The sequence below is a fragment of the Narcine bancroftii genome, chromosome 2, assembly GCF_036971445.1.
Source record: "Narcine bancroftii isolate sNarBan1 chromosome 2, sNarBan1.hap1, whole genome shotgun sequence".
Classification (NCBI taxonomy): Eukaryota; Metazoa; Chordata; class Chondrichthyes; order Torpediniformes; family Narcinidae; genus Narcine; species Narcine bancroftii.
The window spans coordinates 256,756,903-256,780,393 of record NC_091470.1 but is presented as its reverse complement, the minus strand read 5'-3'; the positions used below and the strand labels follow the sequence as shown (position 1 = coordinate 256,780,393).

General features: G+C 44.6%; 1 protein-coding gene and 1 long non-coding RNA gene across 6 annotated transcripts in view; one reads left to right on the top strand and one right to left on the bottom strand.

The window, feature by feature from the left end:
- Positions 1–1,028: 1,028 nt before the first annotated feature.
- Positions 1,029–10,165, bottom strand: LOC138755262 (uncharacterized). The gene is made up of 3 exons (XR_011352147.1): positions 10,116–10,165; positions 1,664–1,704; positions 1,029–1,160 (listed from the first exon to the last, which is right to left on the bottom strand). It is a non-coding gene; the product is annotated as an uncharacterized lncRNA (long non-coding RNA).
- The window catches only part of zhx2a (zinc fingers and homeoboxes 2a), a 104,408-nt gene continuing 87,618 nt past the window's right edge, over positions 6,702–23,491 (top strand). For 2 of the 5 annotated variants that reach the window (XM_069920927.1, XM_069920921.1), the window contains exon 1: positions 6,702–6,992. Coding sequence is in view for 1 of the 5 variants with exons in the window: in XM_069920925.1 (XP_069777026.1) it covers positions 14,479–14,499 (21 nt within the window). In the remaining 4 variants the exon portion in view is untranslated. The other 3 variants (XM_069920925.1, XM_069920928.1, XM_069920930.1) reach the window with 3 other exon arrangements.

The window sequence follows — 23,491 nt, the reverse complement described above, 5'->3', positions numbered from 1 at the left end:
GTCACGGTCCACACACGACACTGCTAGAAGGGGTTTAGAGTAGCATATCTTTGCGTAATGCCCATTCCTCTGGCAGTTTAAGCAGGTCACAGCATGGGCTGGGCAGTATTTCCAAGGGTGTTTGCCTTGGCTGCAGAAGTACCTCATGTGCTTGGCAGCGGCAGTGGAAGTTAGGGACCCTGAGTCCCAAGATGGCAGCACCTGTTCTCCCCACCTGGTGGTCACATGGTCTGCTGAGTAGGCCTCCGGGCACATTTGGACTGTCTTCAGCGATCGGTCATCTGCATGATTTCGTGAAGGGTCTGGTAGCCCTTCTCCAGGAGTCTCTCCTGGATATGGTTGGAGCGGAAGCCCGTGACTAGCCCGTGGCAGATGAGGTCCTCCTGGTAGGTTACTGCAGTCACATTCCAGCACCCACAGGCTCACCCCAGCTCCTGCATGACCCTTACAAAATCATTGGATGAACAGTGGTAGTGGGCACACATGGGATTCATCGGGGACCTGGAGGACCATCATGCAGGCCTTCATGTCAAACTTGACAGAGGCCCCTGGTTCCTTGGGAACAGTTTCCAGCTACTCCAGTCTAATCACCATGTCCATGGCAAATAAAATTTGGTTAATAAATTGTGGCATGATCAATGATCACCCACAGACATCAAAGTAGTAGTCAAAGGCTTTTTTTAACCAGTAAACCTCGGCATGCCTCTACATGCTGCTGGCTCACGTTCAGCGCAGGTATGGAGGGAGGAGACTATGGCTATTAGCCTTAGGGATCTTATGGGAAGGAGCTATAGGGACAGAAGGCAGATCAGCCTGCCCAGTTCGGCAAGGTGATGCCTGCAAGACCGTGTTCCACCACAGAACCATACATGAAATTCTTTAACTTTGTCTGCCATCAGGAAGATAGTCGCCACTTTGTTTAGCGCCCCTCACAGAAATGAGGACCCAGAGAGGAATGAATTTGCGACCCCTGGATTACAAGACCAGAGCTCTAACAATAATGTCTGGGACAGCTAGCTTCACAGGTGTTTGTGAGTACTCAGGTATGTTTATTTGCTTCATTGATGCAGAGATAAGAGAGCTAGGCTTGCTTCTAAGCTTTTGATCGCCTTTGAAGTCTTCTATAGCTGCCATTTTTCAATGCAAGGGGCAGAGTTGTGCTGAGGAAAGTCAAATAAGCCATTATGAGGCTGAAAAACAAGACTAAAACAGTAAAAGGCATTGCCCAAACCTTTGGATGACTAAAATCAACAGTGTGGAACATCATAAAGAAGAAAGAGTGCATTGGGCAGCTCAGTAATTGTAAAGGAACTGGTATTCCAAGGAAGGCCTCCACCCTCCATTGCCATAATGAGGAAGAAACCCCAACCATATGTCCGACAGATCAGAAACACTCTTCAGGGGGCAGTTGTGGATGTGTCAATGACTACTGTCTGTAGAAGACTTCATGAAAAAAAATACAGGGGCTATACTGCAAGATGCAAACTATAATTTAGCCACAGAAAGGATGGTCAGATGACAGTATGCTGAAAAGCATTTAAAAGAACCTCCAGAATTCTGGAAAAAGATCTTGTGGACAGAGACACCAAGATTAACCTGCAACCCAGTGATGTCAAAAGCAAAGCATGGAGATGTGAACTGCCCAAGATCTAAAGCATACTACCTTTGCCATGGTTTGTATCTTCCAGTGTAGCCTCTGTATTTCTAAAAAGAATGAAATAATTTACCAAATAAAAATGCTTAAATATTAATATAAAAGAATGAGTATTTTTAATTTAAAATATGTTAAAAGTAGCAACAAATAATTCAATAAGACATTGATGAAGCCATATCTGGAGTATTGTGTGCAATTTTGGTGGCCTAACTACATACAGAAAAGATATCAATAAAATAGAAAGAGTGCAGAGCAGATTTACTAGGTGTAGCACGTCGAATAACTCAAAGACTTGTTGACTCAAACCAAGGCTTTTATTAACAAAAGAGGGCAGAGAAGATTTACTAGGATGTTGCCTAAACTTCAGGAACTGAGTCACAGGGAAAGGTTAAACAGGTTGGGAATTTATTCTCTGGAGCATAGAAATATGAGGGGAGATTTGATAGAGGTATTTAAAATTATGAGGGGGATAGACAGAGGAAATATAGATAGGCTTTTTCCACTGAGGGTAGGTGAGATAAAAACCAGAGGACATGGGTTAAGGGTGAAAGGGGAAAAATTTAGGGGAAACATTAAAGGGAACTTCTTCACACAAAAAGCAATGTGAATGTGGAATAAGCTGCCAGCTGAAGTGATAAATGCAGGCTCAATTTTAACATTTAAAAAGAATTTGGAGGGGTACATGGATAGGAGGGCATGGAGGGCTTTTGACAGGGTACAGGTCAGTGGGACGAGGCAGAATCCAGAGTTCGGCACAGACTTGAAGAACCGAAGGGCCTGTTTCTGTACTGTAATGTTCTATGGTTCTAATAAATTAAAACAAAATAAGTGAAACATTTTCTCTTTTCCTTCCTGATTTCTATATTGGTCAATATTAAAACATAGAATATAGAACAAAGAAGTAAGGAACAGGCTCCTTAGGCTATATGTCTGCTCCAAACACGATGCCTAACTTAAACAGAAACTTTGCAACTTGCAGATGATACATATTCCTCTATTCCGTGCATTTTCATGTATCTCTCGAGAAGCTTCTCAAATGTTAGAATAGAATCCACTTCCACCATTAGTCTTGGCAGCCTGGTCCAGGCACCTACCATTCTCTCTTTAAAAGTATTGGAGAGAGGACAGAAAAGGAGGAGGAGATGAGGAGGAGTGAAGGGGTATGAGTGTACTGGAGAGGTTGGAGAGGTGGAGATATAGTTGGAAGAGACAACATAGGTGGGGGGGAGGGGGATGGTTCAGGATTAGAGTGCAAAATAAGAACAGGTAGAGAAGAGGTGGAAATAATGGGACCAAATTTGTACTAAAATGAGAAAAATGAGTGTTTATGCCATTGGGTTTTATTTTATATATTTGGTGTGAAGTTAATCATATCTTCAAAGTAAATCTAATTTTATACAATTTCCATCTTTGGCAGCTTGAAAACTTGAAAATGAAATCTGAAATGTCAATGTATTAAACCCATGGATGTCTGAAACCTTTAAGCAATTCAATTTGCACAGATCAGCTGAAATTCCAAATTATTTCCTGTTTGCATTCATATCCTGTTTGGTTTGCCTTGGGAAGGATTGTTGAAAGTTGATTTGGATTCCCTCTCTCAGAAAAGGATAGTTGAGCTCCTAAAGAGGCCTTATCAGTTTGCTGAGAGATGATTCTTCCAAATCTTTTTGTTTGGACAACATCAATATAATTTTCTTTTCTGAAGGATGCACACATCATAGGATTATTTCAAAGGACGTTGTCAACAAATTCGGTCTCAGTAAAATATATTCCTCCAAATTCCTTCTAGTGCTAATTATCCAGAGAGTCTACCTCATCTCTTATTCTGCAGTTCTCATTGTATACTTTCATTTTTAAAACACTGGCAAATTTGGGAACTATTATGTACCAATAACATTAATCTATAGTTACTCTTTTATATCTCTGTTTTGTTCCTAACTAGAAATTAGATTCGCATTTCAGAAAAAAAATAAGTATAGAAATTTGGAGAAGTGTGTGGAAAATAGCCCACTGGTGCCTCAAGAAGAAATCAAACCCATAGGCCCATGCCAGTTCAACAGCCAACATCAATGTGGAAGGAGTCAAAGGGGGACTACAGATGCTGGAATCTGGAGTAAAAGGAGCAGCCGGAGGAACAGAGGGGTAGAAACAGAGGGGTAGAAATAGTGGGGTAGAAGCAGAGGGGGTGGAAACAGAGGGGCTCCACTAGGATGTTGATATCTGCTGGTTATGCGATACCACATTCATGAGCCTCCAGAGTAACCACAGAACACTGAGCATTTTTGTAGAGCCTGTATGGCACTCCATTGGGACATGGGGCTGATGCACATTTTTCACCACCTCACTCCATCTAGGTGGGCTGATAACAAGTTGGTGTTCTGGTGAATGGATTGGTGACATGTCAGGTGGTAGTTGGTTGTCTGTGTGGAGCTTTTCCAGGTGTTTTTCCAGTTCTGCCCTTGACACTGAAAGACTTCCTCTCTTCTCTTGTGTGAAGAGACCCTTCACAAATTTGAAGGGATTTTTATAGAAGTGTGCTCCTTCTTCCTGCACTTCCTTATGAGGTTCTCAACTCTCCTCAGTGTTGCAAGCTTCCTCCTGACATCTGCTTGCAACAGGTTTATGCCTTCCTTCTCCTCCTCTGTGGCCTTCCTCCATTGTTTCTTCAGCTGCCTCTGCTGGGACTGTGGTATTGATGTCATGTAGACTCTAGGTTTTGTCCTGCTGCTGAACTTCAGTCGACTGACTCAACCTGCTTCTCAAAAAGTAGCTGTTGCCCCTTCTTCAGGCATCCTTTCTGCCCTGATGTATTTTGAGGCCTCGAGAGGAAATAACATTTGCCCAGGCACATATGCAAGTCTGGTGCTTGTGTCCTGCTACAGCTGTTGCATCCTCAGGTATACTGATCTGTTCCATTCCTGTGTCAGTTATCAAGTTATCTGCTGATGAATCATCTTCAGTCCCACTCTCGCCGACCTAAGGGGCATCTTCTTTTACAAGTTTTCGTAGAGTGGTGGGACCCACGCACCTTAAGTGCTGGATCCAAATTCCGCGGGTAGCTAGCCCTCAGAAGTCCCAGTGGGATCTGTTCCCTCTTTCCAGCTGTTTTTCCAAGCTGTCACAAGGTCTTTCCCTTGTTGTCAGATGCTCTTTCACTGGTTCACCAGATGATTAGGTATGTAATATAGGACTAGATGTTAATATCCCTTATTTCAGTCCTGAAACTTGCTGCCTAGACTCTGCTGGGTAGTCAAGTGAGTGGTGGTATCCCTTGGGTTATCAAGTGGGTGCCCTCCTTCCTCAATGTTGACCCACGACACCTCCAGAGGGTTCAACAGTGAATCCTGGTGTCCGGGGCTCACTCCCGGACAGATGGACAGATGGCTGGATAGATAGATGTGTTTATTTTTGACATTTAAAAAAGAGCTAGGAAAATGTTTTAGATAACGCCAAGATGGAGAAACACCCTCCGACATAAAGAGCACGTAACATCGACAGCCCCTCTCGAACCAGAATTGTTCGGACGTGTTTTCCCCCCATTGAACATGCACTTGGTTTGTTTTGCAAAGTTATTAATTGCGGTGGTACATTTCTTCCCAGGTTTGAGAGCACTGCTTTGAAAGATGCGGATTAAATTGTTTGGAGACCTGATTGTCCCTTTAAATATTTCGAACAGGCAGTGTTCCTGCCTTGAAACAGCACCGGCAGTCAGTGAGAAACAGCTCGGGACAGCGAGTCTACTGTTTGTAGCTGGGATGTGTGTCATTTCCTCTCCGTCATTCGGAATTCCCCCCCCCCCCCCCCCACCGTGAGTGTGTGCTTTTATTTGTACCAACAGGGCTTTTCCCACCCCTCGCTTTCACTTGACCGGAAGCTTTGATCTCAGAAAATGTTGCAATATTTTTGCCGGAGCCCAGCGAATTGGCCACTTCACTCACTTTGGGGGCTCTAAAGGAAACGTCACATCTTCATCTGTTCCTCTTCATTTGTTTCAAAGCAGATGAAAACATCAGCCCGGCCACCTCTTCCAGGGTGAGACAACTGACCGCGCGGAAATAGAAAGAGAAACAACGCTGGAAATACTCGTCAGGCAAAAAGAGTTCACCTTGCAATCCAGTCACCTCTCTGCAGGCCCTCCACAGATGCTGCCTGACCTGCTGACTATTTCCAACATTCGTTGTATTTATGTGAGATTTCCAGCATTTGCAATATTTGTTTTGGCTTTCGCACGCAGAAACTGAACTTGCATGAAATCCCAAGTACTTACTCCAGCTCCACCTGACAACGGAAATTGATTGACTTCATTGCCATAACTCGATAGAGGCTGAAAGGGGGACACGAAGTGGAATGATCTTCGCTTGATAAAGCGAGCTGTGCCCGAGCGACGACTGAACGGTTTAATTCTATTTTGGATACACGGGGACCATCATTTCAACTCTACTGCACTTCTAAACCACAGCGCGTCACTTTACTGGTACCACCTCTCTCCCCCCTTCACCCATTGGCTGAGTTTTTCCAGCATCTCGGTGTTTGCACCAGATGCCCGAAGCTGGACTTTTAATTTGACTTAAACAAGAAAATCTGCAGATGCTGCGGTCGAGTGCAATACGTGCTGGAGAAACGCAGCATCCACGAGAAGTAGGGGGCTGGCTCCCTATATTTGTGGATGCTGCGGGACCTGCTGCACGTTTTCCATTGCACATCCCATCACGTTCCAGTTCTCTAACTAGAGGGCATGGGTTAAGGGTGAAAGCGAACTTTAAGGGAGACTCATTCACGGAGAGAATGGCGAGGGTGTGGAGCGAGAAGTGGGAGATTACCGGCTCCATTAAAAAAGGGTGGTACATAGATGGGAGGGCTATGATTCGGGTGCAGATCAATAGTTTGCCTCAGTCTAGATGGGCCGAAGTGTGTGCTGTGGTTTCCTATTGATCTCTAAATATTTGGAAATAAGTATTTAAATGCGAACATTTATATTTTAAAAGTTACAACTGGATTTATCACAGCAAGCTCTAAAAAAGAAACATTCTATAATTCTGGCAATAGAACTTTGCAAGGAAGTGAAATAAATGTGTTATTTGAAAGGGAGGGCAAAGTGATCAGTATCGACAAGTATGATCAGCAAGATCGCAGACGTGGATGGTAGAAGAAGAGGTGAGAGACGGGAAGAGGATTCAACCCCCCCAATACACATTCAAGAGGTGGTTGGTTGTATCGTATGCAAATGAAGGCGCAGACGTCGTGGTCACGTGGTCGGGCGCGGGGCTGCCTCCCCTGAGGTTGCTCCAGCCTGCGCCGCGATTCATTGTAACCAGAAGAAACACTACAATGTATCCAGGTAGGAAACTTTGGCGGGCCGCCGGGCTCGCCGGCAGCCGGCGCCGCCCCGCCTTCGATCGGCCCGTGCCGCACAGCCAGAGTCGGAGGCAGAGCGGGAGACGACTAAAGACTATCTCCGACTGGCCGTCTGGTAACATGGCGTCGGAGGCGCCCCGCTCCGGCTTCCTCGCACGCTGCCTGCCCTCGGCCCATGGACACGGCCACGGCCACTGCTTGTGCCGATAGCTCGGGACTGTAAACGGTATCGGCAGGAATGCTTCATCTCGCTGAAGGTTGGGGTGACGTGGGAGAGTCGGTGGGGGTGAAGGGAGAGGCTGAAAGTGGGGTGGAGGGGAGAGGAGGCTGAGAGTGGGGTGGAGGGGAGAGGAGGCTGAGAGGGGTGGAGGGGAGAGGAGGCTGAGTGGGGTGGAGGGGAGAGGAGGCTGAGTGGGGTGGAGGGGAGAGGGGGTGGAGGAGAGTGGAGGGGAGAGGGGGTGGAGGGGAGAGGAGGCTGAGAGTGGGGTGGAGGGGAGAGGAGGCTGAGAGTGGGGTGGAGGGGAGAGGAGGCTGAGAGTGGGGTGGAGGGGAGAGGAGGCTGAGAGTGGGGTGGAGGGGAGAGGAGGCTGAGAGTGGGGTGGAGGGGAGAGGAGGCTGAGAGTGGGGTGGAGGGGAGAGGAGGCTGAGAGTGGGGTGGAGGGGAGAGGAGGCTGAGAGTGGGGTGGAGGGGAGAGGAGGCTGAGAGTGGGGTGGAGGGGAGAGGAGGCTGAGAGTGGGGTGGAGGGGAGAGGAGGCTGAGAGTGGGGTGGAGGGGAGAGGAGGCTGAGAGTGGGGTGGAGGGGAGAGGAGGCTGAGAGTGGGGTGGAGGGGAGAGGAGGCTGAGAGTGGGGTGGAGGGGAGAGGGGGTGGAGGAGAGTGGAGGGGAGAGGGGGTGGAGGGGAGAGGAGGCTGAGAGTGGGGTGGAGGGGAGAGGAGGCTGAGAGTGGGGTGGAGGGGAGAGGAGGCTGAGAGTGGGGTGGAGGGGAGAGGAGGCTGAGAGTGGGGTGGAGGGGAGAGGAGGCTGAGAGTGGGGTGGAGGGGAGAGGAGGCTGAGAGTGGGGTGGAGGGGAGAGGAGGCTGAGAGTGGGGTGGAGGGGAGAGGAGGCTGAGAGTGGGGTGGAGGGGAGAGGAGGCTGAGAGTGGGGTGGAGGGGAGAGGAGGCTGAGAGTGGGGTGGAGGGGAGAGGAGGCTGAGAGTGGGGTGGAGGGGAGAGGAGGCTGAGAGTGGGGTGGAGGGGAGAGGAGGCTGAGAGTGGGGTGGAGGGGAGAGGAGGCTGAGAGTGGGGTGGAGGGGAGAGGAGGCTGAGAGTGGGGTGGAGGGGAGAGGAGGCTGAGAGTGGGGTGGAGGGGAGAGGAGGCTGAGAGTGGGGTGGAGGGGAGAGGAGGCTGAGAGTGGGGTGGAGGGGAGAGGAGGCTGAGAGTGGGGTGGAGGGGAGAGGAGGCTGAGAGTGGGGTGGAGGGGAGAGGAGGCTGAGAGTGGGGTGGAGGGGAGAGGAGGCTGAGAGTGGGGTGGAGGGGAGAGGAGGCTGAGAGTGGGGGGGGGGGTGAGTGATAATGAGTGGTGGATGAAAGGTGGATGAAGAGGGCAGTTGAGTGGGGTGAGGTCAGTGGATGGCTGAAGGGTGGAAGGAAAGGTGAGTGCTTGTGAAAGGAGCCAGGTGAGTGTTTGGGAGCAGGGTTGGTGGTGCTTGAGAGAGTGCTGCTGGTGAGTTTAGGGTTGCCCATGGAGGAGATGGAAATGGGAAATGTTTGACCCTCTCTTACTCTAACTAAATTTGACCAATTAAAACCCGAACAATTCTGTTGTTCATCCAAGGGTGAACCAAAGTTCTGATTGGTCAGAGCCCCCATGTGTGGTGACGGGGTTCGAGAGTACAGGGTATCTGTTCACTTGCTGCTTGGAATTTAAATTTCCTGAAGTATTTTGTCCCAAAGGAGTGGTGGATCAAAAAGTTAAATCCCCACCTTACCCACTGCCTCCCAAGTTGTTCTTGGCTTGGCTCGCCTTGTCCATCTGGGTTTACCTTCAGCTCACAGCCCATTCCAACTTTGTGGATTATTTTGTGGGGACACTGCTCTTGCCCTGTTCAACACCTCTGAAGTTAACGTCAATAGTAATGTTTTTTTTAAACCATTCCCATTAATTCCTGAATATCATGGAGTTCTGCAGCACAGAATTAGGTCCTTCGGCCCAACTTGTCCAGGCTGATCAAATTGCCCATCTGAGATAATCTCACTTGCCTATCCCTCTAATCTTTTTCATTCCGTGCAGTCCAACAACAACTCTGTGGCGTCACAAGGGCACCTGCATTGCTAGTCTCCATCGAAGATCTTGTATTTTAATGCTGATCCATTGTATTGGATATCTCAGTCCTTCCCAAATGACAAAATACCAATAGCTAGTACTAGCCTTGCATAACATTCAGCCCAATGTCTGTACCAGCTCACAGCACCATTGTAACAACCTCAGTTATTTCCTGCAGCCTATTCTCTCTTACTTTGGACAGGCAGCACCTGTCTAAATGACAGCAGGTTGTATTGGATGCAATTCTCAAAGTTTAAGAGACATTTGGACAGGCATTTAAAAGACAAGCCATAATAGGATTAGAGTGGCATGGTTAGTGCATGGTTAGGGTGGCATGACATTATTACAGCGCCAACAACCCGGGTTCAAATTCATTGTTGTCTGTAAAGACTCTGTATGTTCTCCATCTGCCTGTCCTCCCACATTCCAAATAATAAGGGTTTCGTAGGTTAATTGACCACAAGGGTATATTTGGTTAGTATGGGCCTGTTACCATGCTGTGTCTCAAAATTTAAAACTAAATTAATGTGGACAGGCAACATGGATATGTTGGACTGAATGGCTTTCTGGGCTGCACACTCCTCAATACAAGGAGTTCTTGCACTTTTAACTTAGTGCGATGCCAATTTGTTATCTGAAGCCATTAATAAAATATTGGAAGTAAGGAAAGTTCATCATTAATAGTGAACATACAAAATGCTGAGAATGAACTGTGAACATTTTTGATTTAAAATATCTAAATTTACCGCTGAGTATGTAAAACCTTCCAGATGATGAAAACTGCAAAAATGTTGTGTCATACCTGGTATATACGGTTCTTCAGATCATAGGTTGGGTGACGATAAAAAACTGCACAAGCGAAAAATGTAGACTGGATTAGAACAGAAATGCAATTTTAAAAATTGTATTTGTACAAATGAATAGTGTTTCAGATCACTGCATTCTCTCAGCCCCTTGCCCTCTGTAGAATGAAATGTGTGTAAACACTCCATGTTTTGGCAGAGCATTGACTTGGAATATATCGATGTGAAATTTAGTGTTGTCTTGGACATTTCAAGTTTTGGTTTGCCAAACTTAAATTTAAGGAATTAAAAAACAAAAAAAATTATGTTTTTACAAATGAAAAAACGTTGAGAATGTTATTTTCCCTCCTTGGCTGAGATTGCAATGATCCTATCACCAGCATGAGGACTGCAGTTGTACATTGTGAGTATGCCATTTCAACACTGGGACTGGCAAAGTATACTGATGTTCATGTCGTCCCTATTTCTGAGCCTTGGGTCATTGCAGAGACTGTTTGGCTGTAATCAAAAGCAAAGCATTCTGGAATCTTTCAGCAGGTTCGGCAGCATCTGTGGAAAGTTCAACTCTTGGTTCCAATCCTGCTGTCAAATCTCTCAGTTCTGAGAAAAGGTATTTGATCTGAAGTGTTGACTCTTTTTCTCTACATAGTTGCTGCCTGAGATCTTCTGAGTGTTTCCAGCAGTTTCATTATTTAATTACACAAAGTGCTGGAGATACTCAGCAGGACATGGAGCAGCTATAGAAAGTAAAGGGTAACTAATGTTTCTGGCCTGAGCCCTCTGTTGGTTACACTTCTGTGGATGCTGCATGACCTGCTGAGTTTCCCCAGTGTGTTTGTGCATTGTCCTTGACCCCAGCATCTGCAGATTTTCTTGTTTACCCGTTTTTATTTCACATTTCCAGTACCTGAGGTTTTGACTTTCATCCATGTTAAACATTTATTTGACAGTTTCCCACCAGCTGAAGTTGAAAGTTGGGTATCTTCACTGAATAGTTTTGTTTTTCTTCTATTAGATCCCCTTTCATTTTTATAATTTCCAGTGAGTATAGTCCCAGATGATTCAATCTCTCCTCATAAGTAACCCCTCATCAATCGTAGCTTTGAAATCTTTTAACTTCAATTACCTGAATTGATGTCTGTTAATTTTGTCTGAAATGAGCTTCCATATGGTGTAATAAGTTAATACTTTTGTAAAGATCCTGTAGTGGATAGCATACAAAATAAAAATGTTCACTGCATCTTTGTACACTTGACAATAAACAATTCAGGTATTTGAAGTTGAAAGCTTTCAAAGATATGATTGATGAGGCTCCACCTGGAGTACTGCCTGTTGTTGTGGTCTCCTTTCTTGAGGAAGGATACATTGTCTTTGGAGGTGATGCAGAGGGGGTTCACCAGGTTGATTTCAGAAATGAGGGAGTTGGCCTGTGAGGAGAGGGAGAATTGTCTGAGACTACTTCTTGGAATTTCAAAGAATGAGAGGGGATCTTCTAGAAGTGTATACATTTATGAAAGACATAGATAAGATAGAGGTAGGTAAGTTGTTTCCATTGGTGTGGAAGACTTGAACTGGGGGATTAGCTTCAAGATTCAGGGTAGTAGATTTAGGACAGAGATGAGGAGGAACTGCTTTTCCCAGAGGGTGGTGAATCTATGAAATTTGCTGCCCATTGAAGCAGTGGAGGCGACCTCAGTAAATATATTAAAGATTGGATAATTTTTTTACACAGTAGGGGAATTAAGGGATATGGGGAAAATGCAGATAGATGGATATGAGCCCATCATCAAATAAGCCATGATCTCGTTGAATGGCGGAGCAGGTTTGACAGGGTGGATGGCCTACTCCTGATCATATTTCTTGTTTTCTTATGACCACATTACCAACATTCCATTCCATTTTAAAGAATCTCTCTTTTTTCTGTGCTGTACAACTTTGCTTCTGACTCAAGAGTAGTTCCAGCAAAAGAAGACAGTTTGGGCAGTCATGGGCAAAGGGGAAACCAAAGATTACTTAGCTCCGATGTTTAAATAATGCTGTTTCGTCATTTCTTTTGAAATGGTGAATTATTGTAAAATCAGTCTTCAGCTTCAGAAACCAGCTTGGGTTGTTCTTAAGTCGTGTGGCTGCAGCTAAGTACTCTCATTTATGTTCTAATGCAAGGGGCTTGGCGCAAAATATTGACCATTCTTTTGCATCCACTGAGAACCCGCTGAGTTCTTCCTACAGTGCTATCTTTTACTGCAGATTCTAGCATCTGCAGTCTGGTGTATCTCAATGCTCACTTGTAACATCTGGGAGAATGCACAGAGTTATAGGAATGCTCCATCATTAAATACCATGCAACGAGGCCTTAATTTTACCTTTCCCAGATTTTGACTTGAGTTGCTAAATGTGAACAAATGGATCTGAATATTGTAATGAGTATGTTTTTAAAATTTAGGCTTGTGTAGACTTCTGGCCCATGAGCCCGTGCTGGCTAATTAACCTACCATCCCTGTACATTTTTGAAAGGTGGAAAGAAGCCAGAGTATACGGGTAAAACCTATGCAGACAGGGGAGAACGTATAAACTCCTTCAGCCTGAAATATGAACCCAGGTCGCTGGTGCTGTAACATCCTTGCTCTAACCATGCCACAATTGTGCATGTGTTCAGCTTTGTGCATGTGCTAACATGCATTTGCTTTTGGTAAAGATTGGACGAAGCTTAATGTTCTCCTTTTGGAGGTTTTAAAGCATAGCAGATGACTGAACCTGTGATTGCTGAGTTATCCAATTAACTTGAACAGGCCATACAGGTGCCTAACCTTTTATTTAGGATTCTGAACACCGGAAACCTCCAAATATTGGCACTTTTTTCCAGTAGATGTTATTACACATAAGTAATGTTTATTTCCTTTTTATAAGTTCTCCATTTTCAAAGGGAGGACCCCCCCCGCAGTCCCCAGTCACCCCCCCATGGGTGCTCCTTGCTAGAAAGGTGACTCTCGGCCCCCAGCACCCATTGGCAGAGAAGCAGACGGCGGCTGGCTCAATGCGGGAGCAATGACCATCTTCCTTACCCATAATCCCCCACAGATGGAACTGCACTGACTCTGACAGCAGTTCCAGCTGCATGAGGGATTATAGGTAATGAAGATGGCCATTGCTCCTGCATCGACCCATCACTGCGGTACAGTATGGCGCTCCGTAAACTCCGAGCTCGGCAGCACTGCACCCCAGCTCCTGCATTGGGAGTGAGATTGGGGGGGGTGACAGACAGTGTTGCACTGTTGGGGTCTGCCTGAGGATTAGCCCAACAAACTGGTGGAGCACCTGAAAGCTGCCGTTGCTCTGCTCCACCATCTCGATGGCTTGTTTCTCCTGCACCTCTCACCTCATGTCTGGCCTTCTTGGCTGCTGGCTCCTTTGCTTTTTTTGGCTAAGCTCTTGGGCCACCCCATTGCTTCCGACCTCCACCTGTCCAAGGCACAGGTGGAGAGCCTCCAGTATGGCACACGTGGAACCACCTCTCAGCCTGGTCAGCAAACTGTACCACCCCCCCACCCCCATGCTCAGTCCGGCCCAGGGCGCAAAATAGTCTGGCCCCAGCCCTGCAGGGGGTGGGGGGGGGTGCCAAACAGCCAGAGGGGTGGATGGCGGTGGTTAGGGGTGAGTCATTTGCTTAAAGAGACCAATATCAAAATGACTCTGAAATTTCGAAGTTTCCGAACAGTAGCAGATGTCTGTTCCCGATGATCCTGCTTAAAAGGCTAGGCTCCTGTACTGGATTACTGGTTCAATGTGCCTGTTCAACTTGAGAAAAGCTTGGACTAAATAGTTGTTTACCTTGTTGTTAATGAGCATTATTGTGAACTTTTGATAACTTCGAATGTGCATGCCGAGATTTTTGACAGTATATTTGCACAAGCTTGTAACTACAGTAGTCTCTTTGATCAAGTTGTGGCTGGAATAAATGTGCAGCATTCTTGGATACATCAGTTATTCAATTATTTTGTAATTATTTTATATCATTTGATATTGTGCACTTCTGCTGTAGGGAAATATTTTGGTAAATAGTTTTCAAAAGTTTAGTGAAGGTGGGGTTCACTGTGTGTGAGATCAGAGGGTTTAGAGGCTGCTTTTTGGAATTACTCAATAAGATTAAACTACTATTATCAGATTGGTTGCCCTTATTACAATGGTGGGTCATATTAATTCAATTAAAATGAACATTTTACCTAAATTTCTGTATCTTTCAAGCGTGACCAATTTTTATTCCCAAATCTTTTTTCAGTTCACTAGATTCGGTTATTTCTACCTACATATGCCAGGGGAAGAAACCACGTATAAACAAAGCCCATCTTCAAAAGACTACAAGGAATGGAGGATTATCACTTCCAGGTTTTAGATTTTATTATTGGGCGATTAACATACGTAATTTACTTTTATTATTACATTTGGATAAGTCAGTGAATCGCCCCTTCTGGTAGAAATGGAACTACAGTTCTCCAAAAAAACCAATTCTGTTATGATTTTTAGACTGCAATGTTGGGAAAATTGCAGAAAAAAATTAATATGATTACTGCCTGTGTGGTCATTCAAACTGGGCGTCTTTTTAGACTGCAAGTACCTGAGTGCAATAGTCCTGGTGGTTGGATGTACAGTAGAGTGGATGACTGTCAACTAATTTTTCTGGTACAATTTACACTGTAGGCTTCTTCCAAAAGTTGTAAGGGTCCTGCGGGATAAATTGCAGTACAGGAATTGACTCAAAATTTCCTTCTCTACATTGACACATAATCCGTTAATGAGAAATAGGTTGAGAATATTGGCTCAATTTAGGAAAGTTTTTGGGATTAATGGTTTTTTCTTGGCTGGTCCTACTATAGATGACCATCCTTTTCAGATGTACTTGCTGTGCACAGGTGTCAAGAAATGGCATAGATTAGGTATCCAAAGATTTAACATTCTCTTTATTCAAGATGATTTTGCCTCATTTGAACAATTATCAGCTAAATTTAATCTTTCTAATAGACACTTTTTGATATTTACAAATCACTCTAAGCTTTGATTTCCCATGAATTTCAAATACTAATATTCTTGATCTATTTTTTTAACTTACATTTTATTTTCATGGTGGATTGATATCATGTATTTATAATAATTTATTGGATTTAAAATCAGTTTTCATGGCTGGGATTAAAAACGATTGGGAACGAGATTTGAACATCACATTTTCAGACTGAGACTGGTACTCTCCTCTCAGCTTGATTAATGATTCCTCATTTTGTACATGACACTGCTTTTTACAATTTAAGGTGGTTCATGGAACACACATGTCCAAACTCAAATTATCTCAATTTTATGCAGATGCTGATCCGCTATGTGAGGATTGCATAATTTTTGAAGCTTCTCTGATCCATATGTTTTGGAAGTGCCCAAATTTAAAAAGATTCTGGAAAGACATTTTCCAAACCTTAACGATTCTTAAAATGAATTTGGAACCTTGTCCATTAATTGCTCTGTTTGGTTTTTTTCGTGACCCAAATGTCTGCATCTCGGGAGAAAAGTTTTAGCTTTTACCACATTGATAGCCAGACAAGCAATCTTGCTGAAATGGAAAGTTGATTCATCCCTTGCTCATACACAGTGGTTCTATGATGTAATGTCCTATTTAAGTTTGGAGAAAATTAGATATAATATTAAAGATAGAAAGTTTCAATTTATAAAGTTGTGGGGCCATTCTTAGAATTTTTTTTATAATTGGAAGAATTAAGAATTATCGTGTGCTCCGGTGAATCACTGTCTGATATCTGGGGGTCACTGATGGATCCACATTTTTGTTTTTATTTATTATATAAGGTAATCTTGATTAGAGGGAGGGGGTAGATTAGATGTAGGTTTTAGATTTTTTTTCTTTTCTCACTTTTTATTTGGCTTAACTCACTCAGCAAATGGGTTTAACGTGGTTTTACAGATTGATTCAGATGTTTGTTTCTTGTGTTTATTAAGGAATTCTTGATTTAGTTTCATTTTTTGTGTGCTTACACATATACAAAGGATTGTTATGTGTTTTCTTTTGTAAAACTCTAAGCTTTTATGTTGAACTCAATAAAAATATTTTAAAAAGTAAAGAGGCTGCCAGGGCACAATGTAAGACTGTCAGCTATGTTGGTATAGTGATTAAATTACTGTTGAATCCAGCAGCTTGGACAAACAGCCAGGCACACGAGTTGGAATCTGACCATGGTAATAATAAATCTGGATTGAGACTTCTGGATAAGCTTTCAAAGCATTGATATCTTCTGGGTCTTCCACTTCCTCTAGTTGCTTGTTTCCATACCTGCCCCAATTATGTGGGCAACTTCTTCACATCGTGGCTGGTGGGTATATGGAATGAACTGCGAGAAAGTGGTTGAGGCAGGTATAGTTAAAAGTATTTAAAATGCGTTTAAATAGGTATATCTCGCAGGAGTGATATGGGCTGAATACAGGCAAATGGTTCTTAGCACAGGTTGGAAGGTTGGTTGATTTGGGTCAAGGGTCTGTGTAACTCCAGTGGTCCTTTTGAGTATGTGACTCCAGACCTCTCAATGTGGTCAACTCTCAAATTCCTCCTCAGATCAGGGGCAAAATGGGCAATAATTGCTGGCATTGCAAGTGTTGCTTCTCATCCACCGTTGAATGAGCAAAAGATCTGAGTGTGGCTTTGCACTTTCCTCAGTGAAATGAATTGATTATTGTCACATGTATCAAGGTACAGAGACCTTGTTCCTGGTTTGTTTTTAATCTGAGATTAAGTACTCATACCAAAATTAATTCAGATTTTTAGTGACTTTGAGCATTCTCCAGAAGGCTGGTGAATAATTCTGCAAATTTTGTTGCTGTCTGGGAAAGATCATGATTTTGATGCCTTTTGGTTTGCAAACTGTGGAACTCTTCAGTTTGAAGTATGGAATGTGTTTAATTTTTGTATCTGTAGTTGTCCTGAAACAGAATAAGCCCATTCCCAGTCTTCACCTTAGGATGAAGTAGAGGAATAAAGAAATAGTTTTCCTCATCATGTTCTGCTTTTTCTCTTTCCCTCTGTAGATTTTTTTTCCAAAGTTCAGATGTATTGTCAGAGTACACACATGACACCACATACAGCCTTGAGATTCTTTTTTTCCTGCTGGCCAGGCAGAATTTCTACTTTTTGGTAATGTAAAAAAACTGTACTTAAGAAAAGATAGAAGTGCAAAAGCTGTAAATGAAAACCAGCTCTGCAAACACAAAGAATAAATAATGTGCAAAGTAAGGGTGCTTAAATGAGTCTGTTTCTTAGGTGTCTGATGGTTAGCAAATGTTCCTTAAACTGGTGATATGAGTCCTGTGGCATCTATACAGCTTTCTTGATGGCACCAATGAGACAGCATGTCCGGGGCAGTGTTGATTCTTGATGATTGCTGTGGCTTTCTGATGGCACCCTATCAGCTCTACATCCTGGTTAATTACGATGTTCTTTTTCATGATGGTAGGGAGAGTGTTTCCTTTGATGCATTGGTCTGTGTCCACTACCTTTTGCATGGATTTCTGCTCAAATGTACCCTTACCAGGTTGTGATGGCAAACTCCTGTGATGAAGTAGAGGTGCCGGCATGCTTTCTTCACAATGACATTTATGTGTTGGGTCCAGTATAGATCCTCCTAGATAGTGACTACCAAGAATTTAAATTTGCTCACCCTCTGATTCCCCCGATGATCACTGGATTGTACAGCTGTAGGAATGGAAAACCAAAGTCCACAATTAGCTTCTTAGTTTAGGCACTATTGAATGTGAGATTGTTGTTAGTATCCCATTCAGTCAAGTTCTCAATCTCCCTTCTGTAGGCTGACTCATCGCCCCTTTTTATCCAGCCTACTACTGTGGTATCTATCAGTGAATTTGTAGACTGTGTTATTGTCGTACCGAGCCACACAGTCATTCATAGATGCAAAGTGAGTAGAACAGAGGGCGAAGAGTGCAGCCCTGTGGTGCTCCAGTACTGATGGAGATTGTGGAGATGTTCTAACCAATCCTCAAATTGTGGTTTGGAGGTGAAGAAATCAAGGATCCAGTTGCACTGTGGTGTATTGAGGCCCAGGTCTTGGAATTTCTCCATTGGTTTTGAGGGGATGATTGTGTTGAATGCCGAACTGTAGTCGATAAAAAGCATCCTGATGCATCTTTGCTGCCCAGGGATTTGTGTAAATTGGGGATGAAAAGAAATGAGCTTTTCCTATCCCCACATTTTTATAAACTGGCGCTGGAGTTGTAGACGTCAGTATAGACTTCCTGAAATATTGTCTGTTTTCCTACATGATTATATAACGAAGAATGAGCGGCTGGGACAATGTCATTTAATGTCATTGACGTTTAAGATCATGGTAATTGGAGAAGTCACAAGAAACCGCAAATGTTGGGACTGGGAGCAAACGTAAACTAGTGGGGAAACTACTCAGCAGGTCAGGCAGAGGCAAAGGGATAATCAACTTTCTGCATTGTGACTTGTAGTTTAGAGGGAAATTAACCAGGATGTAGAGGTGATAGGGTGCTGTATGTGTGATACCGGCTTGATGGGTCTCAAGGGTAATGTGTCTGAATGCAGCTGATTGAACAGGAGTTTTTATTTGCACGTGTAGCAGAGTTGCAACAGGGGTAAAAGACACACACACACTCGCCAGATTAAATGATACACTTGGTGGGTAGAAGGCTTTACACTCAAGTTGCAATATACGAGATCCATTACCCCTTGATATCCCTGACAACTTCAACTCTTATCTAATTAAACTAGGCACACAGTACTATAGCTCCCAACCCTTTGCCTGTGCACACCAACAGTCCTCCAGCATTGTCCACAATGACCAACTTGGAGTAGAGCTCTGTTTCATCCCAGAGGGAGATGACTCGCATGTGGTGGGCTTTATCGTGCCTTCAGCTCGAGAGTTTGGCCCAGGTATCGATGAGGCAATTAAAGGAGCCATTGACCAGGTGTGGGATAGTCTTGACTTTGATGGAACCTGATCAGGTTCCACAATCCATATTCCCACCAGATTTCTGGAGGGGGGATGTCACATGACCCTCCATAATGCATACTACATTCCACCTCTCAGAAGTCACGACACTCGCTATTCATTACATATATCAATACATTAAACTCCATCTACTATTGTTTGGCCCATTGTCCCAGTTGTTCCAGATCCCACTGCAAGCTTTGAAAATCTTCCTCATTGTCCACAACGCCTCCTATCTTTGTGTCATCAGCAAACCTGCTGATTCCAATTTACACATTATCACCCAGATCATTGATGTAGACAACAATGGACACAACAAGAAGTGTCATGGAGATTAAGGAGGAGAAGGTACTTGCTGCCTTAAGCAAATAAAGGTAAATAAATACTTAGGGCTGGATATGATATTCCCTCGGACCTACTATCACAACTTTCAGCTTCCTCCATTGAAATATGCTATTTCTCGAAATATTTGCTCCTCCAATTCTCTCTGACTATTGGGTGGTCTATGATACAGCTCTATCACTGTGGTCAATCCTTTACAGTTCCTCAACTCCATCTATTTGGCCTCTGTAGACAAGCCCTCCTGGCTGTCCTGATTTCGCATTGCTGAGATATTTTCCCTAACTAGCAATGTCACTCCTTTCTCTTTCATCCCTCCCCCTCTATCACGTCTGAAGCAATGGAACCCTGGAACATTAAGCTGCAGGTCCTATCCCTCCTGCAGCCAGTGTCACCAATAGCAATAATGTCTTAATCCCATGTGTCAAATAATGTCCTAAGATCGTCAGCTATTTCAACAATAATGCTTGCATTAAAATAAGTACACCTGAGAAAATTTCTATCATGTACAAACCTTTGCATGGCATTTATCCTCCTTCTCACGAACTGCTAACATTCTAGTTCCCCTCCCCCTGCAAATATAGTTTAAACCCATTGGGGCAAGACTCAAACCTACCTGCAAGGATATTAACCCCCTTCCCATTCAGATGCAATCTGTCCTGTCATTGCAGATCTAACCTTCCCTGGAATAGAGCCCAGTGATCGAGAAACCTGAAGCCTTCCTTCCTTTACAATGTCCCTAGCCACATGTTAAGCTGCCTTTATCCGACTATTTCTAACCACTCTTGCAAGTGGCATGGGAATCAATCTGAGATCACTACGTTGAAGGTTCTCCTCTTCAACCTAGCACCTAACTCCTTGAACTCTCCTTGCAGGATCTCCTTACTCTTTTTACCTATGACATTGGTACCTACATGGACCACAACATCTGGCTGATCACCATCCCACCTAAGAATGTCATTAACTCAATCTGAGGTATCCTGGACCCTGGCACCAGAGAAGCAACATACCATCTAGGATTCACAATCTTCTCCTCAGAACCTCTTATCTATCTTCCTAACTTTGGAATTGCCTCTTTCCCCATTCTCCTCTTAGCCATAGCACCAGACTCCGTGCCAGAGAGCTGATAACCATGGCTTGTACCTGGTAGGTCATCCCCCTCAACTGTATCCAAAAAGAAATATTAGTTTTCCCAATGGTACACCCACTGGGGGGCCCTGCTCGGCCTGCATGTTCCTTCTCCTAACTGTAATCTATCTACCCACTTCCTGTCTCCTCGGTGTAATAGTGTCCCTGTAACTCCTATCTATTGCACCTTCTGCCTCCCGAATGCTCTGGAGTTTATCCGACTCCTGCTCCAAAGCCTGAATGTGGCTGGTCAGGAGCATCAGCTGGGTGCACTTCTTGCATTTGTAGTCATCAGGGAAACTACCGACCTCCCTAACAATTCACATCCTACAAGAGGAACGTTCCCCTGCCCTGGCACTCTACCCCCACTTTCTCTGCCTAATATTCTGGTAATGTGGCTCCTTGGCTAGGTGAAAAACCTGCAGCCAATTTCAAGAAAGAACTTTGGAAAATTTCTCCCCAACTCCCTAGTTGCAATCGAGCAAAGCTCCAGGAAATCACCGATGGACTACCAGCAATGCTATTTCTAATATAGCAATTAAGACTAATAACAAAAAAAAAATATCCTCCCTTTGCTGCTTCTTCCTCTGGTTATCACCAGTCTGGACTTCTCTCTGTTGCTGCCACTACTCCAGCTGGGCTTTGCTGGACCTGGTCTCAGACCTGTTGCTTGCTGGGCCTTATCAGGCCTTGGGTCCTCATCAGGCCTCTTACTCCTTCTCTCCTGATTGGACCCCTATCCCTTCGTCGAAATTCCTCCCACACTCTGTACACAGACCTCTTGCTGGAACTCCCACCTCGACATGTCAATAGATTCTGTGATCTCTTCGTTGCTCCCAGACACTTGGAATTGTTGATTGCTGACTACCGCGATGGGGGGGAGTGGGGTAATGACTATGGGCTCCTATTTGGCTGTCCCAACTACTATGTTTGTGTGGGCGACCCTCGAAGGTAAACTTCCCCTTGTTGGTGCGTAGATACACTTGGGTGAGCCAGCAACCAAAGTGGGAACAGAGCAGGGTGTATCATTGCCAATACATAGCCGAGGGTAACTTCTCTGGCTGGGGTTATGGAGCCTCCTAAACCCTCTATGGAAGATTTCTGGGGATGATCAGTGCTTGGCCCCAGTGTCCACTCAGGCCATCCAACATTGTGTATTCCCTTTGCCCCAGTGTACAACTACTAGGATGTATGGCATCTGGTCACCTGGCCGGGAGAGGACAGCTGATCATATCCGCCAGGTGCCCTGGGCTCTATCCTATGGGAGGGGTGTGGATGTATGCTACTCTGTGGATGATGTTACCTGCTGCCGGATGTGGACAGGATCCTGTCACAGCACAGTTCTCAGCTCTGCCCTAAGGGAGTTAGGGGCCAATGAGGGTGGGGGATGAGCTGAGTGAGGGTTGACCTGAGTTGTGAGTGGGGATTTTGAAGCTGCTTCAGAACAGGGCTTCCCCCACAGTGCTCTTTCCAAAGTGTGTACAAAGCCGAGGTGGGGATCCCATGAATGCCAGTGCGCACCAATGCCATAAACTACTCTTTGCAGGTAAACTGATGCCCTTTGTTGCCCACCCTCACCTTGGCCTTGCAGACTTGACTGGGTGCCTCCTCCTGCTCCATGTACAAGCCCTTCTAATAACCTGATGACTTTCTGGACATTCTTCCTGAATGCCGGTCCCATGATGGGCAGCACCACTGAATTTAGGTCAGGGTACACTGTGGTGACTACATAGCCCAGTGGGGTATCAAAAACCTTCCATTTCTCAGGGAAATGGCAGTTGCTGCACCTCCATATATGCCCGTAATTAAGGCCCATTTTCTGATGACCCTCGCTAATTCTGTTCCACAGTGGCTAGCGGTATAGGTCTTATTCTAGCGGAGTTGGGTATCAGGCTTGTACTGCCATCACCACCCAATCCTACAGGAAAGTGCCATCACTGATCCCTTCAGGCAGTGCCCGTAGGGCATCATTAATTGTCTGTTGGTCCGATAAGCTACCTCAGATGTTCATTTCCTGATGGGAGAGGTTCACATCGGTGGCCCTCTCATCCCAGAGTCTGAGCACAGTCTTTGAATCATTGTATTAGATGCCTCTGACTAATGGTCTTTAGGAATTTCTTTACATTTTGATCATGCCCCTCTTTTGTATGTCCAGTAATAATGATATTATCAAGGTAAGGGAAGGCACCTGAAGTTTTTCTTCTCTAACTAACTTGTCCATAACTCACTGGAAGGCGACCACCCCATTTGTGACTCCAAATGGAATCCTACAAAATTGGTGTAAACGTCCATTGACTTTAAAGGCCATATTTTTCTTATCTGACTCCTTCTGTGACAGTTGGTGGTAGGCACTTTTCAGGTCAAAAATCGAGAATATGCTATATTTTGCAAGTTTGTTCACCATTTCGTCAATCTTTGGCAAAGGGTAAGCTTCCATTTTCGTGTATTGATTGATTGTGAATAATCCGGACACATTCACTTCTTGTATTGGTGGGTGGGATCCTTCGCCACTACCACTTGGGCTATGCAGACCTCAATTATGCCAGGCTCACCATGGTGCTATGCAGACCTCAATTATGCCTTCTGAAAGTAATTGGAGAATTTCCTTTGCAATGAAGTCTTGATCATCTTTGCTAAAACATCTTGATTTGGCAGTAATTGGTTTACAGCTTGGAGATGTTTGGAAAAAGTAGTGGCTCTTCTATTTTTGCTGTTGTCGGTGCATGTAATGACCAGGACTATTCACAATTAGCTCAAACAAGGGTCCTCTGTATTCAAATTTCGCACTCCGACGCTGACACTGAAAATCTTGGCCATGTATTAAGTCAGAACATGGGTCATTCAGTGCACTGTCATGGCAGCTATCACTAGCTATTAAGACTTAGAATTAGGTC